This window comes from Dryobates pubescens, chromosome 3 (assembly GCF_014839835.1).
Source record: "Dryobates pubescens isolate bDryPub1 chromosome 3, bDryPub1.pri, whole genome shotgun sequence".
Classification (NCBI taxonomy): domain Eukaryota; kingdom Metazoa; phylum Chordata; class Aves; order Piciformes; family Picidae; genus Dryobates; species Dryobates pubescens.
Window position 1 is genome coordinate 18015071 of NC_071614.1, and position 16610 is coordinate 18031680.

Below are 16610 nucleotides of genomic sequence, written 5' to 3' on the forward strand. Positions count from 1 at the left end.
GAGGCTGCTCTCAAAGGGGAAACTATTGCTTTCAGGGGAAGAGGAGGCAAGAATGGCTCTGTCACATGTACCAGGCAGGCATGGGCTGGCAGTAGAGCAAGCAATGCTCACAGCCAGCCAGTCAACCAGCCTGAACAGCAGCAGCAAGGTTGTGTTGGAAGGACTTCTGGGGGATCTCCAGAGGTGGGCAGGATTTTTGTGGGCAGAGGTGGTCCTGGCCTCAGATCCAGCTGCACATCTGTACCAGCTGTGTCTCACAGCCCTGGGGAGCCAGAGCTCCCAGCTGCCTGGGCCTTCTCTCGGCACTTTCCTTCCACTGAGGCTTTTGAGGTTGATGGTGCCTCTCTTGTGCTTTTGAGTGTATGAAGTTCTGGGGTGTATATATGGCTTCCAGTGTCAGGATAGCTGTCTACCTTGGCACTAGTGAATCCTGAAGTGGGAAGTACTCTCTGTGGCACTGCAATTTTGATGAAGAGGGAATACCATCAAGAAAATGAAGAAGTGGAACAAGGAGAGATTCACAAAGGTCATTTTGTCCAACACCCCTGCAGTCAGCAGGGACAACTTCAACTACATCAGGCCACCTAGGACCACATCAAGTCTGATCTTGAAGGTCCCTAGGGACAGGCCCTCAACCACATCCCTGGGCAACCTGTTCCAGTGTTCTGCCTAACTGTAGGTGGCAAGTTGTGTCTGAGCCCAGAACAACTTGGTAGCCTTGCAGAAAGCTAGCCAACTAGTTGGCTTACTTACTGGTTTGTCAGTTGGTTTTTTCCCCTTTCTTTTCCACATGTGTGAGTCTGTATTTCCCCTCTGCTCCCTGTATGAAAAAGTCATTAGGAAAGCTAAACAAAACAGCTAGGTCTGTTTTGCTCTGAAGCAGTTTTTTGCTGTGCCTCCTTCTTGCAGTTTGATTCTGATTTTGTTCCTCCTTGGTTATAAAGCTCAGCTTGGCACCGGTGCTGTTTTGCACATCAGAACAAGGAAGCTGACTTGCACCCCAAAATGTAATGTGCACAATGGTGCCAAGGGGTAAGATGTACTGAAGTGATCACTGTCACCTCCCATGAACTGAAACACACCGTGTTTTAAGGTGAGAAAAGATCACTCTGTACTCAACAGTGAACATGGCCAGGCCCTGGAGTGCTAGGAGACTGCACAGACCTCCTTGTGCTGCAGCAGCAGCATGTTCAGCGTGCGGGAGATGGATCCCAGTGACTTACCTGCCATTTCTCTTCTCCTTCCTGCAGAGTTCACAGTGAAGTGGCAGGATTCTAGGACAGGAGGCAGTGGAAGGGGAATGCTGACATAGGAATGTTGCTTCCCACGAGAGAAATTAGCTGAAGGAATTAATAGTTCCTGCTCCTTGCTGCACCTGCCAGGGTGTGACAACAGATAAGCACGTCTGCTTCCTATCCCCTCAGGTTCTACTGAAGGCACTGCAGACCCCAGCACCACTCTTTTCCTCTTGTGATGGACATAGGACATTTTTAGAGCTAAAATACATACTTCCCAGGCCCAGTCAAAACCAAATCACATGGGAAAGCCTCTCTCACCTCACTGGGGTATATAATACAGTGCCATTTCTTGTCTGGACTATTTGAGCCCTTCAAGGCATCCTAGTGCTGCTTAAAGCCTTCTGCCCAGACACTGGTCTCCACACCACACCTGTATGATAAGAAACATAGCCCTAAATTTAGGGCTTGGAAAAAACGCATCTGCTTTTCTGCAGGCTTGCAAGTATGTGTAGAAAGGAAAAGTCAGGCCAAGCCCCTGCTCATAGCTGGATTGAGGGAAGGTTCTCAAGACAAAATAAGAAGCACAAGCAATGGAACTTTACCTGGTGCCTCAGGTACTTGAAGGGCTGGATGTGGCAAAGTCTTTTCCAGTAAATTTTCTACACTCCTTAGAGCTTAGTTCTGCTCCAGTTTGGCAGGGCTGTGTCCTAACCTGCCTCTCATTTACTGCCTCTTGTTTTCCTCAGCGCCTGGCAGGCACTTCACTGAACCACTCCCTAATTCTCTGTGGGGTGGTGATGTCTCCCTGCTCTCTGTAAGGGTAGCCAGAGGCTCTGACAGCTATCCCAAGCCAGGAACTGCTGAACTGGATTTCAGTACCATCTGCTAGGCTGCCTAAATAAACTCCGCCAGCTTCCAGAGGCAGCAGGACTGAAAACTCAATGGCAGTATCCCCTGTGATAAATGCTTTATGATGGCCAAAGTTGTGTGGTATGCATGGCAGGTGGTGCAGAAAGGTTTCAGTGGCCTTGGAGACAGCTTGCAAAACTCACCACTGCTTTCACAGCTGGCAAGCAGGATTACTTCAGCTGCCTCCAGCTCACGCCAGAAAAGTTTCACACCTCTCTGTCAGGAGAAGACAGCTACGGATTACATGAAAGCTGCAGCAATAGAAGCTGCTCAGATGCATTAAGCATCCATGAGCCAACCAGGACTCTTGTGCCTGAAGATCAATGGCCACTTTCACAAAGACCATAGGATAATGTAAATGTCACCCTCTTGTAAGACAGCATTGCTTTGATCTGCTTTCTCAATGCTAGGTAGGCATATGCCTTTCATTTTAATCACAGAATCCCCAAAGTTGGAAGAGACCTCAAAGATCATAAAGTCCAACCTGTCACCACAGACCTCATGACTAAACCATGGCACCAAGTGCCATGTCCAATTCCCTCTTGAACACCTCCAGAGATGGTGACTCCACCACCTCCCTGGGCAGCACATTCCACTGGCTAACGACTCTCTCAGTGAAGAACTTTCTCCTCCTCTCCAGCCTAAACTTCCTCTGGTGCAGCTTGAGACTGTGTCCTCTTGTTCTGGTGCTGGTTGCCTGGGAGAAGAGACCAACCCCCACCTGACTACAACCTCTTTTCAGGCTCAGGTCTCCCCTGAGCTTCCTCTTCTCCAGGCTAAGCAACCCCAGCTCCCTCAGCCTCTCCTCGTAGGGCTTGTGGTCGAGGCCTCTTTTGGAATTGCTCTACCCCCCCGCCCCCGCTTTGAGTAGGCTTTTCCAGTGCTGTGTATCTTTGAACATGCTCCTAATCACAGTTGACAATGCCAGCTGCTGCCCTTAGTGTGGTTGCAATCATTTTTCATGGCTACTCTATGGAGAAAGCAGCTGCCAGGCTGGAAGGAAAAATCCTCTTGTCATTGTTTTGTTACTGAAATAACTTGCGCTGAAATAAATCAAACTTGTGAAACCGAGTGGTTGGACCCTGGAATGAGCCATGGAGCGGTCGCATCCTAACACCATTGATGCTGCGATTTATTTGCTTCATTGTGCTAGCGGAAGTCAGGGAGAAGAGTACATCGGACGAGCCCCAACAGCTGGCAAAACAGAAAGCAGTATGAGAAGAAATCCCCCTGCTCCCTGAAGGTAAAGGGGCATGGCTCGGCCAGGCGCTGCCGCGGTCTCCGCACACCGCCGGCGGTGCGGGACGGGAACGGTGGTCGGTCACAGGAGCGGCTGAGGCTCGGTCGTGCCCACCCCGGGTTCTCCGCCCTCGGGTGTCTCGGGAAGCTCCCCGCTGCCCGGCGACGGCCGGGCCGCTCCGGGTGAGGATCGTGTCAGCAGCCTGGCGATGCGGTGCGGAGCGGCACTGAGGAGGGCCGGGCGCGGGGGGCGGGCGCATGGCGCAGGCGTCTGGCCCAGGGGGGAGCCTGCTCCGGGGTGAAGGGAGGGGCGGCCCGAGCTGAGCGGCGTGGAGGGTGCAAACCACGCTCCCGCCCCGAGCCTGGGCTCGGCCAGGCCCCGCTGGCCGGGGGCGGCTCCCGGCGGCGCTGCCCGTTGTTGGCCGGCGGAGTGAGGTAAGGGGCGGGGGAAGCGCGGCGGTCGGGCGGCTGCGGGAATCCCGGCGCGGGTAGGCCGGCCCCGGGCTGGGGGAGCCCGCGGGAACGGGGCTTAGGCGGCCGTTCGAAACCGGCTCCCCGAAAATCGCGGCGGGAGCCGGCGGACCGCGGGGAGCCAGGGCCGCGGAGCAGGCCGGGGCCGCTGCCCTGCCGGTCCGTGCTGGTCCCCCGGCGCTGCGCGCTGCTGGGAGCCGTCGCCCTCCGCCCCGCCGGGACGCAGGTGAGGAGCCGGGCTGCAGCCCGTACTCTCTTCCTCCCCCATTCCCCAGCCGGGCTGCCGCCTCCTCCTCCAGCAGTGGCCGCGGCCAAGGGAAGGCCGGCTCGGGCCCGTCTCCCCGCGACAGTGCCCGGGGGACGTGCTGCAGGGCAGCGCACCCAGGGCTGCAGCTCCGCGGCTCGGCTCCTGGCCGCGGGGCCGGGGCTCCGTCTGGCCTGGTTGGGGACACAGCTGCCCGGCTGTCGTTAAGCCATCTTCCCTGCTGCTGTGCTTCCCTTCCGTGCAGCCGGGTCCCAGGGGCTCCGGGGGGGGAAGCTTGGTGCGCGTTTGCGGTGCGGTGCTAAGCCGGAGCGGGGCCTGGGAGCATCGCAGCCGCGCACGCTGTAAACAGCCCTCGAGCCAGGCTGGAGGCAGCGCTCTCAGCCCCGGCACCCCCATCGCTTCTCCGGCTGCAATAGGAGTTCCTGGGCTCCAAGTGACGGGGATACAATGTATGTCTTGCCGGTTCCTCTTCTTAAATGTTTCCTTATGAATGCTGCGGTTACTTTCAATCGCACAGGTCCGGCTTCATAGGTGAAGTGCAGGAAGTGTACTTTCCTCTGTTAGCTTGCTGCTTTTGGTTTCTCCTCCTTCCAAGCTGCACACCTCTCGTGTGTTTTATTTGCTTATTTCCTAAAGTGCAGCTCTTAAACCCTTTTAAGTAAGGAACATCTTTAGGTGCTTTTGCCAGCAGAGCTGTGTTGATGAGGATTGAACAAAAACACCAGACTTGGTGGAATTAGATCATGATTGGGCTTGGTGATCTCAAAGGTCTTTTCCAACCAAAATGATTCTGTGGTTTTCTGCCTGGTATTTCTGTGGGGGGAAAAGCCACAGGGGATGAACAGATCAGTGCTTGCAGGAGCTGCTGGGAGGCAGCTGAGGTTCTTATCAGCCTGGAGTTCATTGTACGTGCAGAAGTGCAGTTGCCCAGGTGTAGGCTACAAGGCTGCTGAGGCTGTGCTTAGGACCGGAACTCAAAGCTGTGGACTCTGCCACTCTGTAGCAACTCTGTCTTCAATTCAGCTGTATCTCTGTGCACACTCTGCGTAATTCTGTGTTTAATTGTTCACTGGGCTTGTTCAGCCTGGAGAAGGTTTAGGGGAGACCTTCTTACCACGGACCAGTACATAAAGGGGATGGAGCCTCTAATGGGTACAAGTTACCCCTGGGGAGATTCCCATTGGACTCAAGAGGAAAATGTTTCACGTAAGAACAGTCAGACGTCGGAATCATCTCCCAAGAAAAGTAGTGAATTCCCCTACACTGGACAGTTTAAGACCCAGCTTGACAGGGTGCTGGGCCAGCTCATTTCAACTACACTATCACCTAGAAAGGTTGGAGCAGATGATGCTTGAGGTCCTTTCCAAGCTGGCATCCTGCAGTTCTGTGGAAATATGCCAGCATAGCTGTGCAACCAAGCTCTTGCCATTTCTCAGGTTGGTTCTTCACTGAGTTTTAGATGATCAGGGAGACTGTGGCAAGTAGAGTCGTCTGCTAATCCTGCAGCTTGGCAAGGGAATTGTGCTTTGGTTCTGAAGAACAGTCTCCTGTGTTTCCCTGTCTGTAATCCTGGGATGCATTTGTATTTTGTATTTGTTGTGAGGATTTGTATTCAGTCCACTGCCTCATTCTTTGTGTTAATTAAAACCATCAAGTAATAATTACCAAGAATATCAGCATTATGGACAGTTGTGAAAATTATGATGGAACAGCTGTATGGGACAAGATTCTTTTATGTTGCTAGGAGTCCACTCACCAAATAGGTTTTGAGCCTGACTTTGTTTTCCTTCAAGGGATTTCTGTTAAGTTGGAGACTGTTTATGTTTGGTAAACTCATAAATGTTTGGGGTTTTGTTTGTTTCAGTTTCCTGCCAGGTCTGGTATCAGATAGTACTGTGGGAAATCAGCATCCAGGTTAAGGGATCCCTGGTAGGTCAGTGTGTCAGGACTCAGTTGCGCAGTAGCTGTAATGTAGGTTTCCTCTCTGGCTAAGGCTTTAAAAAGACAAGCTAGCATAAATATTAGCCTGTGCTGAGAAACTGATGCTGTTAAACTTCAGGGTTTCAAGGTTGCTTTTGAAAAACTTCTGGTGGCTTGAGACATTCCTGTGCTCAGCAAGGTGCAAGCCCAGGAGTGCTTAATCTCTGCTGTTCACTGTTTGTTTTTCTCTCAGAAGTGCAGATTCTCTTGCATCAGGGCTATGCCATGTGAGTGGCATGAAGCTGTGCAGGCCAGAGCTCTGCTGGCAGCCTGTGCTGCTGGCACGCTGGGCAAGATGTGTTGAGGGCTCTTGTGGCAGGCTTTGGTGGATTTCTCTATGGCCCTGTTGCACTCCCAGCCAACTGGGTGTCTCTTTGTCCAGCTGTGAGGCCCCTCTCAGAGGTGTGGCCATCACAGAATAAAGAATCAACCAGGTTGGAAGAGACCTCCAAGATCATCAAGTCCAACTGATCACCCAGCCCTAACTAGACCATGGCCCTAGTGCCTCATGCGGTCTTAAACACCTCCAGGGATGCTGACTCCACCACCTCCCTGAGCAGCCCATTCCAATGGACAATCTCTCTTTCTGTGAAGAACTTCTTTCTAAGATCAAACCTAAACCCGCCCTGGTCTCCTTTGCTGAAGCATCTAGTGTGGGAGCAGCTGTGTGAGGGTTTTGGTGTGTTGCTAACAGGACCAGGAAAGTTGTCTCTTGTTGCTCTCAAGAATGGCTAATATAGAAGACAAGTAGCTCTTACATGAGGATCAGTGGCATTTTTGGTTGGTTTCTAAAGTCAGATCAAACACAGTAGTTACTGAGGCACTGAATGACTGGTATAGTGATTGAATTATTCACAAGGGAGCTGCTGCTTTGAAAAAAACCCCACAACAAAGGCAGAACAGTGCTGTCAATGTAGCAGTTAAAGAGCTTCTGTTATCTGCTAGGATAATGCAGCTGTTGCATCATAGTGGTAAGTCATGTAATTAATCTCCTGTCAGCAGCAGGGAATTGATAGAGTGCTGTATGGAGTGGGTACAGCCTCAGTTCTTTTCTTAACACACAGAACCAAACTGGAGTCACAGCTTGTTAGCCCTGCGGGATCACTAAGGGGCTCTGGATCAAGAGCTGAAAGGAGCTCCACAGCAGAATCATGGTCTTGCCTTCCAGACACAGCAGCTCCAAGCACAGTGTGGAGCAACATACAGAAAGTTGGTTCTGTGGTCACGGGTAGTGCAGGCTCCATGGCTGTGCAGGACTTGCCTGTGGCTCTAAATACTCTGCATACCATACAGATCTTGAAAGTAAGAGGCTTACATATCTCTAATCTGTAATTGGAGGTTTATCAAGATGTGTCTCAAAAAGAATAAAAAAAGGCTCTCAGGTTCCTTGCTTAATTGTTACTTGGGGACAATGCTAAGCAGAAGCAAGTATTGCCAGTTTGTTTTGTTCACATCATTTCTCACTGAGTTGTCCTCTGCAACAGGAGAGTGGACTAAATGTTTGGCACCCTGTGTTACATTATCATAGAATCATAGCATGGTCCAGGCCAGAAGGGACCTCCAAAGGTCATCCAGTTCAACCTCCCCACAGTCAGCATGAACATCCCCAACTAGATCAGGTTGCCCAGGGCCTTGTCGAGCTTCACCTTGATTATCTCCAGGGAAGGAGCCTCAACCACCTCCCTGGGCAACCTGTTCCAGTGTTTCACCACCCTCATAGTGAAGAACTTCTTCCTGATACCCAATCTAGGTCTGCCTTTCTCTGATCTGAAGGCATTGCCCCTTGTCCTGTCACTGCAGGCCCTTGTAAACATTGAGTCCTTGTGCAACAAAACACAGAGGTGATGTAGTAGGACCTACAAGAAGTAGGGGCCTATAAGAAAGATGAAGAGAGACTGTTTAGAGAGGCCTGTAGTGATAGGCTGAGGAGCAATGGCTTCAAACTAGAGAAGAGTAGATCTAGATTGGATGTTAGGAACAAGCTCTTTACCATGAGGGGAGTGGAACACTGGAATAGGTTGCCCAGGGAGGTGGTTGGGGCCCCATTCCTGGAGACATTCAAAGTGAGGTTTGACAGGGCTCTGGGCAACCTGATCTAGTTGAAGACGCCCCTGCTGACTGCAGAGGGGGTTGGACTGGGGGGGGATGACCTTTGGAGGTCCCTTCCAACCCAGAGCATTCTATGATTCTATGACTTGGGTGGCTATGAGGCTCAAATTGCCAATAGATGTCTTAGTTTAGAACTGACAATAAATTATCCCTGACACATAAAATTCTACAGCAAGACACTTAATGCACTGCAGTTATCCCATATCTTCTTATGGAGCACAGTACTGAGCTCTGGAAAGGATGTCATGTTCACTTAGTGTTCATGGTCCTTATCACCCAGAGTAGGGCTGCTTATGGCCATTAGTTTAATCAACTGCCTGCAGTTACCCAATCCTAAGGCCCACTGGTTCAGCCTGCCATGCTTGTTCAGGAGTTTGAGTGCTTGCTGTTTGAGCCAGAGTAGGGGAAAGGTCTGTCAGGGACATGGAATTTTGTTTGTCTCTCGGCTGCTGTGAGCTGCAACACAATTTGTTTGTGGAAGGGCCGCAGCTGCTGCTTTGCATTCTTGGCTCTAGAGTCAAGTGCTTAGGTGGTCTGATCCTGCTTTTGTCTGGGCCCTGTGTGGCACTTACCTGGCAGGGGAGACATTCTATAACCCAGGCTCTTTTGCTTTGGCTTAGAGAGCCTCTTGTAGACAGACCAAGGCAAACACATAAAACCTATCCTCTGCCTTCTTGTTCCACATTGCCACACAAATTAAAGGTGGTGAAGGGCCTACAAGGAATCCCAGTGGGTCTCAGCCCGTGGCATTGAGAACCCAGCTGATGCTGTGGTTGGCACAACAGAGACAGGTTCATGTAGTGTGGAAGCACAAGTCCTTTCCTCATCCAGGGGCTGCTCTGCAAGCAGGTGGTGCAGTGTTAGCAAGCTGCCTTTGCTCAGCCAAGTGTTGCTGCCTAAAAATTTCAGGCAAAGCAAACCCCAGAATAACATAGCATAGAGTTCCCAGGATCTCTAATGCTTGGAGACTATCTAGGTTGGATGTTAGAAGAAGGGTTCTCAAACACTGGCACAGGCTGCCCAGGGGAAGGTGGTTGAATGCCGATCCCTGGAGGTGCTTAAAAGAAGCAGAGATGTGGTGCTGAGAGACATAGTTTAGCACTAGACTCGTTGAAGTTAGATCATGGTTGGACTTGATGATAGAATAGAATTAACCAGGTTGGAAGAGACCTTTGAGATCAAGTCCAACCTATCACCCAACACCATCTAAGCAACTAAACCATGGCACCAAGTGCCCCATCCAGTCTCTTCCTAAACACCTCCAGTGATGGTGACTCCACCACCTCCCTGGGCAGCACATTCCAATGGCCAATCACGCTTTCTATGAAGAACTCCTTCCTAACATCCAGTCTAAACCTCCCCTGGCACAGCTTGAGACTGTGTCCTCTTGTTCTGGTGCTGGTTGCCTGGGAGAGGAGACCGTCCCCCACCTGGCTACAACCTCCCTTCAGGTAGTTGTAGACAGCAAGAAGGTCTCTCGTAAGCCTCCTCTTTACCAGGCTAAGCAACCCCAGCTCCCTCAGCCTCTCCTCACAGGGCTGTGCTCCAAACCCCTCCCCAGCTTTGTTGCCATTCTCTGGACACCTTCCAGCAACTCAACATCTTTCCTAAACTGAGGAGCCCAGAACTGGACACAGGACTCAAGGTGTGGCCTAACCAGTGCTGAGCACAGGGGCAGAATAACTTCCCTGCTCCTGCTGGCCACACTATTCCTGATACAGGCCAGGATGCCATTGGCCTTCTTGGCCACCTGGGCACACTACTGGCTCATGTTCAGCCTACTATCAACCAGTACCCCCAGGTCCCTCTGCCTGGCTGCACTCCAGCCACTCTGACCCCAGCCTGTAGCACTGCATGGGGTTGTTGTGACTAATGTGTAGAACCCAGCACTTAGATGATCTTAGAGGTCTCTCCCAACCAAAGCGATTCTAGGATTCTGTGAATCCACTGTTTGTGAGGACCATTCTTCAGGTGAAGGAAGGTGGACCTAGTTCTCTCTAGACAACAAGTTTCATGCTTCAAGGCAGTTGCTCCTGGTTTTAGGCTGTTTGTTGTGGATGCTGTATCAGGCCCAAGAGCTTGGGTTTTCTTCTTGTACCTTTTTGTTGCCTTTTGTAGTTTTTTATGGGCTTATGCATGTTAAACCCCATGCTTAACTCTTTGTAAATGAAACAGAAGATTTTTCAGGATGGCCAAAGCTGTATTTCTGTCCACTTTTGTGGTTCCCCCCACCCTCCATTGCAGAAAGTTTGAAATGTGCTCTCTAAGGAAATTCTCTCACATTGCTGGTCAGGAAGCTGAAAGAGTCTATCAGTTTGTTGTGTGCTTAGGAGAAGTTGGGGGGAGTACTGGGGTCTGCTGTTCAGCTTAGGTTAGTTTGCAGTTACTTGAAAATGATCATCTGCCTGCTGCAGTGCTTGGAAAAGGTTTTGGTCTCCTGCCTTGAGATCAGCACAGGCAAATTACACACAGAGGAAAGAAAAAATGTGGAGCTGCAGCCACATTCTCTCACTCATTTGGAAATTGCTGAGGATTAATTACCCTGGTGAGGAGGAGGCAGTGCTCTTTGAAGCTGGTAGGGATTCTACCATCAGTGTGAAGATCTGACCATGGCATAGTGAAAGTAGCACAAGCCCTGTGAGGAGAGGCTGAGGGAGCTGGGATTGTTTAGTCTGGAGAAGAGGAGGCTCAGGAGAGACCTTATTGCTCTCTACAACTACCTGAAAGGAGGTTGTAGCCAGGTGGGGGTTGGTCTCTTCTCCCAGGCAACCAACACCAGAACAAGAGGACACAGTCTCAAGCTGTGCCAGAGGAAATTTAGGCTTGAGGTGAGGAGAAAGTTCTTCACAGAGAGAGTTGTTTGCCACTGGAAAGTGCTGCCCAGGGAGGTGGTGGAGTCACTGTCCCTGGAGGTGTTCAAGAGGGGATTGAATGTGGCACTTGGTGCCATGGTTTAGTAGTCATGAGGTGTTGGGTGACAGGTTGGACTTCATGATCTTTGAGGTCTTTTCCAACCTTATTGATTCTATGATAAAATAATCTGTGGAAGACATATGAAAAGGAAGTTATTTGGAGTCCTCTGTCAGGAGTGCACCAGTGTTTTGTGATATGGAATTATCATGTATGATAAAAGACTGCTAATTATGCTGCATCATGGAGGCTTCTGGTCTGCCAAGATGGTGTGTAACATGTTGAGGGGAGTAGGAGGCAAAGGAAATACATTTTTTTCTTCCTCATCTTGGACCAGGGTTTGCAAGGTGGGTTTGTAAATGGAAGCTACTGGGAGATGTTTTACCTTTGACTTGTCTGTGAGGAACAGAAGCCCTGCTTTGCACAGAAGTATGTGTTGTGTTCCTGAGTTCTGAACAGTCTGGAAGCACTGAGTCATTTTGTATGGTATTTAACACTAAGGGGACAAATCTTTAGCTGCTAACTAACTGCTGCTCTAGTACAACTGCTAGGGCACCACAAATTGACTCTGGTGAGGGATGCTAGAAATCCTCTCCCCCAGTCTCATGTACACAGGCCTAGAGGCAGAACAGCTTTATTTTGAGGGGCTTTCCATAACAAATAAGCTACTCTTGCTCCACCAGCTCCAGAATATGAATGTCATTTGGCCAAATGGCCAGGGCTAAACACAGTGCTCAAAACACAGAATCAACCAGGTTGGAAAAGACCTCAGAGATCATCAAGTCCAACCTATTACCTAATACCTAACACCTCAAGACAACTAAACCATGGCACCAAGTGCCACATCCAGTCCTTTTTTGAACAACTCCAGGGACAGTGACTCCACCACCTCCCCGGGCAGCACATTCCAATGGCCAATTACTCTTTCTGTGAAAACTTTTTCCTTACCTCCAGCTTAAACTTCCCCTGGCACAGCTTGAAGCTGTATCCTCTTGTTCTGTTGCTTGTTGCCTGGGAGAAGAGACCAACCCCCACCTGGCTGCAACCTCCTTTCAGGTAGAGAGCAATAAGGTCTCCCCTGAGCCTCCTCAAAGCAAAGGAAAAGAAAAAATTGAGTGGTTTGCCTTTTTTTCCCACCCAAAATGATGTCTCTTTATTTGTTGAATACCAATCCATGCATTCCTGTACTGAGCTCAGGGGCATTGTGACCCAGACTAATTGTAGCATACTTGCAGCATTACAGTAACCTGTAGCCTTTCTTCTGGTTTTCCTGACATGTGTGATGAGTGTTCCATAGGCTGACAGTCCCTTTCTGAAGCTGCCTGTGGGTCTGCAGCCTGCTCTTCCACTTAATCCTTTGCCTTGATAGCTTCTCCTAATGGATGATACGGCAAAATATGTATTTAAAGGCATTTGAGAATAAAATATAATAGAATTAACCAGGTTGGAAAAGACCTTCAAGATCATTGACTCCAACCTATCACCCAACACCATCCAATCAAGTAAACCATGGCACCAAGTGCCCCATCAAGTCTCTTCCTAAACACGTCCAATGATGGTGACTCCACCACCTCCCTGGGCAGCACATTCCAATGGCCAATCTCTCTTTCTATGAAAAACTTCTTCCTAACAGCCAATCTAAACATCCCCTGGCGCAGCTTGAGACTGTGTCCTCTTGTTCTGGTGCTGCTTGCCTGGGAGAAGAGACCAACCCCCACCTGGCTACAACCTCCCTTCAGGGAGCTGTAGAGAGCAAGAAAGTCTTCCCTGAGTCTCCTCCTCTTCTCCAGGCTAAGCAACCCCAGCTCCCTCAGCCTCTCCTCACAGGGCTGTGCTCCAAACCCCTCTCCAGCTTTGTTGCCCTTCTCTGGACACCTTTCAGCAGCTCAACATCTTTCCTAAACTGAGGGGCCCAGAACTGGACACAGGACTCAAGGTGTGGCCTAACCAGTGCTGAGTACAGGGGCAGAATGACCTCCCTGCTCCTGCTGGCCATACTGTTCCTGATACCAATGCAGCAAGGTCCTGCCTTTGACTGAAGCCTCATGCTGGTTGCAAGTGAGCTTTGTGATAACTTTACCATGGGGATTAAATAAGGGCTGAACTGAGGTCTGGCTGTATCTGCTGCCAGTTTTGGATCTACATGTGTGAGAAACTGCTCATCACTTTTTCAAAGCAGTTCACATTTGAAAACGAATTTTTTTTTCTCTTCCTTCCCCCGCTCCTTCTCCTTACATGACCACAAAACAAAACCATAACCTTCACAAAAATAAACATGCGTGCTTTGGCCAGCTGGGGCCTTGGCAAGCTTTGTGATCCATAACTTGCTGATCCTGACATTTCTTATTGGCAACTATAAGATGCTGCTACTCGGGAAATTGGTGTAATAAGCTATTTTAGCTGCAGCTGGGGATTGAAAAGCCCCCAGTCATTTCATCACAGTAGTTAATACAAATTGAAAAATCATAGCTGGGGATGGCCCCTGGCCATCCCCAGCAGGGCATCAGGCAAGTGGAGCAGGCCACCCAACAGCCTCTGACACCCCTTTTGTAGAGCACTCTGCAGTCCCCCCAACCCTTAGCTGTGCCTTTAGAAACGAATTAACCAGGTTGGAAAAGACTTCAGGGATCATCGAGTCCAACTATCACTCAACACCATCAAATCAACTAAACCATGGCACCAACCAACCCATCCAGTTTCTTCTTAAACACCTCCAGTGATGGTGACTCCACCACCTCCCTGGGCAGCGCATTCCAATGGCCAATCTCTCTTTCTGGGAAGAATTTCTTCCTAATCTCCAGCCTAAACCTTCCCTGCCACACCTTGAGACTGTGTCCTCTTGTTCTGGTGCTGGTTGCCTGGGAGAAGAGACCAACCCCCACCTGGCTACAACCTCCCTTCAGGGAGGTGTAGAGAGCAAGAAGGTCTCCCCTGAGCCTCCTCTTCCCCAGGCGAAGCAACCCCAGCTCCCTCAGCCTCTCCTCACAGGGCTGTGCTCCAAACCCCTCCCCAGCTTTGTTGCCCTTCTGTTGCATAGCCAGCAGGTCAGGGGAGGTGATTCTCCCCCCTCTACTCTGCTCTGGTGGGTCCACACCTGGAGTACTGTGTCCAGTTCTGGAGCGTCTATTACAGGAAGGATCTGGAGGTGCTGGACTGTGTCCAGAGAAGGGCCATGAGGATGAGCAGAGGGCTGGATCTCTTCTCCTATGAGGACAGACTGAGGGAGTTGGGGCTGTTCAGTCTGGAGAAGAGAAGGCTCCCAGGAGACCTAATTGTGGCCTTCCAGTATCTGAAGGGAGCTCCAAGAAAGCTGAGGAGGGACTTTTGAGGGTGTCAGGGAGTGATAGGACTGGGGGGAATGGAGCAAAACTAGGAATGGGTAGATTCAGATTGGATATTAGGAAGAAGTTCTTCCCCATGAGGGTGGTGAGACACTGGCACAGGTTGCCCAGGGAGGTGGTGGAAACCTCATGCCTGGAGGTTTTTAAGGCCAGGCTGGATGTGGCTCTGGGTAACATGATCTAGTAGAAAGTGTCCCTGGCCATGGCAGCGGGGCTGGAACTGGCTGATCCTTGAGGTCCCTTCCAACCCTAACAATTCTATGACTCTGTGAATAGTAGCTGCTTTAAAACTCATGCCCTGCAGCATTTCTCTGAATGTGTGTTAGACCTGGGAGCTGCTGCTGAAGTCTCTCCAAACTGCTTTTACATAATTGACATGTTAGAAAATTATCTCTGAGCCTTGAGTAACCTTTTCCAGTAGTTAAATGTATCAGAGTTGTAAAAGTGGTTAAGTGAATTACAAATGTGGGTCAAGACTTTACTTGCCCCTCTCCTGTGTCCCAGAAAGGTTCCAACCCTGCTTGCTTTGCCATGTGGGAAACAGGCTTTCAAGTGGGGTGGAATCCAGGAACTTTAGCACAGTGAAACCAATGAACCAAAGTTAATTGCACAGCAGGAATGTTTGAGTCTTACCAACTTGTGGGGAACTACTCAGCCCCAGTTCTAACTTGTCTTCATTTTATATAATCATAGAATGGTTTGGGTTGGAAGAGACCTGAAAGATCATCCAGTTCCAACCCCACTGCCATGGGCAGGGACACCTTCCACCAGCCCAGGTTACTCAAGGACTCATCCAGCCTGGCCTTAAACTCCTCTAAGGAGGAGGCATCCACAGCCTCCCTGAGCAACCTGTTCCAGTGTCTCACCACCCTCACTGGGAAGAATTTCTTCCTAATCTCCAGTCTAAATCTGCCTTCCTCAAGCTTCAATCCATTCCCTCTCATCCTATCACTACCAGCCCTTGTCAAAAGTCCTTTCCCAGCCTTCTTGTAGGCCCCTTGTAGGGACCTTTATACTTTGCAAACTGCATTACTTGGGGATTTTTGACACATTCTTTGGGTCAGAGAGGAAAATAAAGCTTCACCATCCAGTGAGCAGCTAGCTTGTGTTTGGTTTATTCCAAACCTCTATTTTGTCATTCCATAAAAAAAATTCTTCAATTGCTGCTCCTTGCCCTGATAAATCCACAGCTCATCCCTTTTGGCAGCAATGCCCCAAAGAGATATTCCTGGTGTTTGTTTTGCAGCTTGTCCCTCAACATATTTAACTTCATTGCCTTACCACCCCCCCCACCCCCCCACCCCCCCACCCCTTTCCCCTGGGAGTTATGCTCTGCCAAGATAAATACTTGAATTGTTAGAGTGCAGATTAATTTTGCTGTCTATATGAAGAACATCATTTCATGAATGACAGGGCATATGTTAGCTATCACTCAGAGTGTGTCTCCCATATGAGTAACAGCAGCTCTGAAGCTCAGAGAAGTGTCCTAGCTCTGTCTTGCATGTCATATTCCCTGCTGAAAATAATATATTAGCATGAGCACACCCTCTTGGCAGGCATACAGGGCATCTTTACTACTGCTAGACTTCTATTTGCCATGCCATAAACTAGTCTTGAGAACCATTTCATTTAGTAGGACTGAGTCCAGAGAGTGGTGGTGAATGGTGCCACAGCTAGCTGGCAGCCAGTCACTAGTGGTGTCCCCCAGAGATCAGTGCTGGGCCCTGTCCTGTTCCATATCTTTATTGATGATCTGGATAAAGGGATTGAGTCCATCATCAGTAAATTTGCAGATGACAGCATGCTGGGGGCAGGAGTTGATCTGTCAGAGGGTAGGAGAGCTCTGCAGAGGGACCTTAGCAGGCTGGACAGATGGGTGGAGTGCAACAGGATGTCATTTAACAAGTCCAGGTGCTGGGTGCTGCACTTTGGTCACAACAACCCCATGCAGTGCTACAGGCTGGGGTCAGAGTGGCTGGAGAGCAGCCAGGCAGAGAGGGACCTGGGGGTGCTGGTTGACAGCAGCTGAACATGAGCCAGCAGTGTGTGCAGGTGGCCAGGAAGGCCAATGGCATCCTGGCCTGTATCAGGAATAATGTGGCCAGCAGGAACAGGGAAGTTATTCTGCCCTGTACTCAGCACTGGTTA

At 50.1% G+C, this 16610-nt stretch overlaps 2 protein-coding genes across 3 annotated transcripts in view; one reads left to right on the top strand and one right to left on the bottom strand.

Moving 5' to 3' along the window:
• Positions 1-3296: 3296 nt before the first annotated feature.
• On the bottom strand, positions 3297-4518 carry LOC128899906 (basic proline-rich protein-like). Its single transcript, XM_054180149.1, has 3 exons — positions 4513-4518; positions 3437-4420; positions 3297-3341 (listed from the first exon to the last, which is right to left on the bottom strand). The coding sequence occupies exons 1-3, from the start codon at positions 4516-4518 to the stop codon at positions 3297-3299; spliced, it is 1035 nt and encodes a 344-aa protein (XP_054036124.1).
• The window catches only part of RIN2 (Ras and Rab interactor 2), an 81663-nt gene continuing 68759 nt past the window's right edge, over positions 3707-16610 (top strand). The window contains exon 1 of one of the 2 annotated variants that reach the window (XM_054179715.1): positions 3707-3821. The gene's annotated coding sequence lies outside the window, so the exon portion shown is untranslated. The other variant, XM_054179716.1, reaches the window with a different exon arrangement.

Bases quoted from the DNA above. Each gene is read 5' to 3' on its own strand.
- LOC128899906 (XM_054180149.1), bottom strand. The intron at 3,342-3,436 runs GTGTGCGGAGAC...CTGTTTTGCCAG, and splicing joins CCCGTCCCGCACCGCCGGCG to CTGTTGGGGCTCGTCCGATG.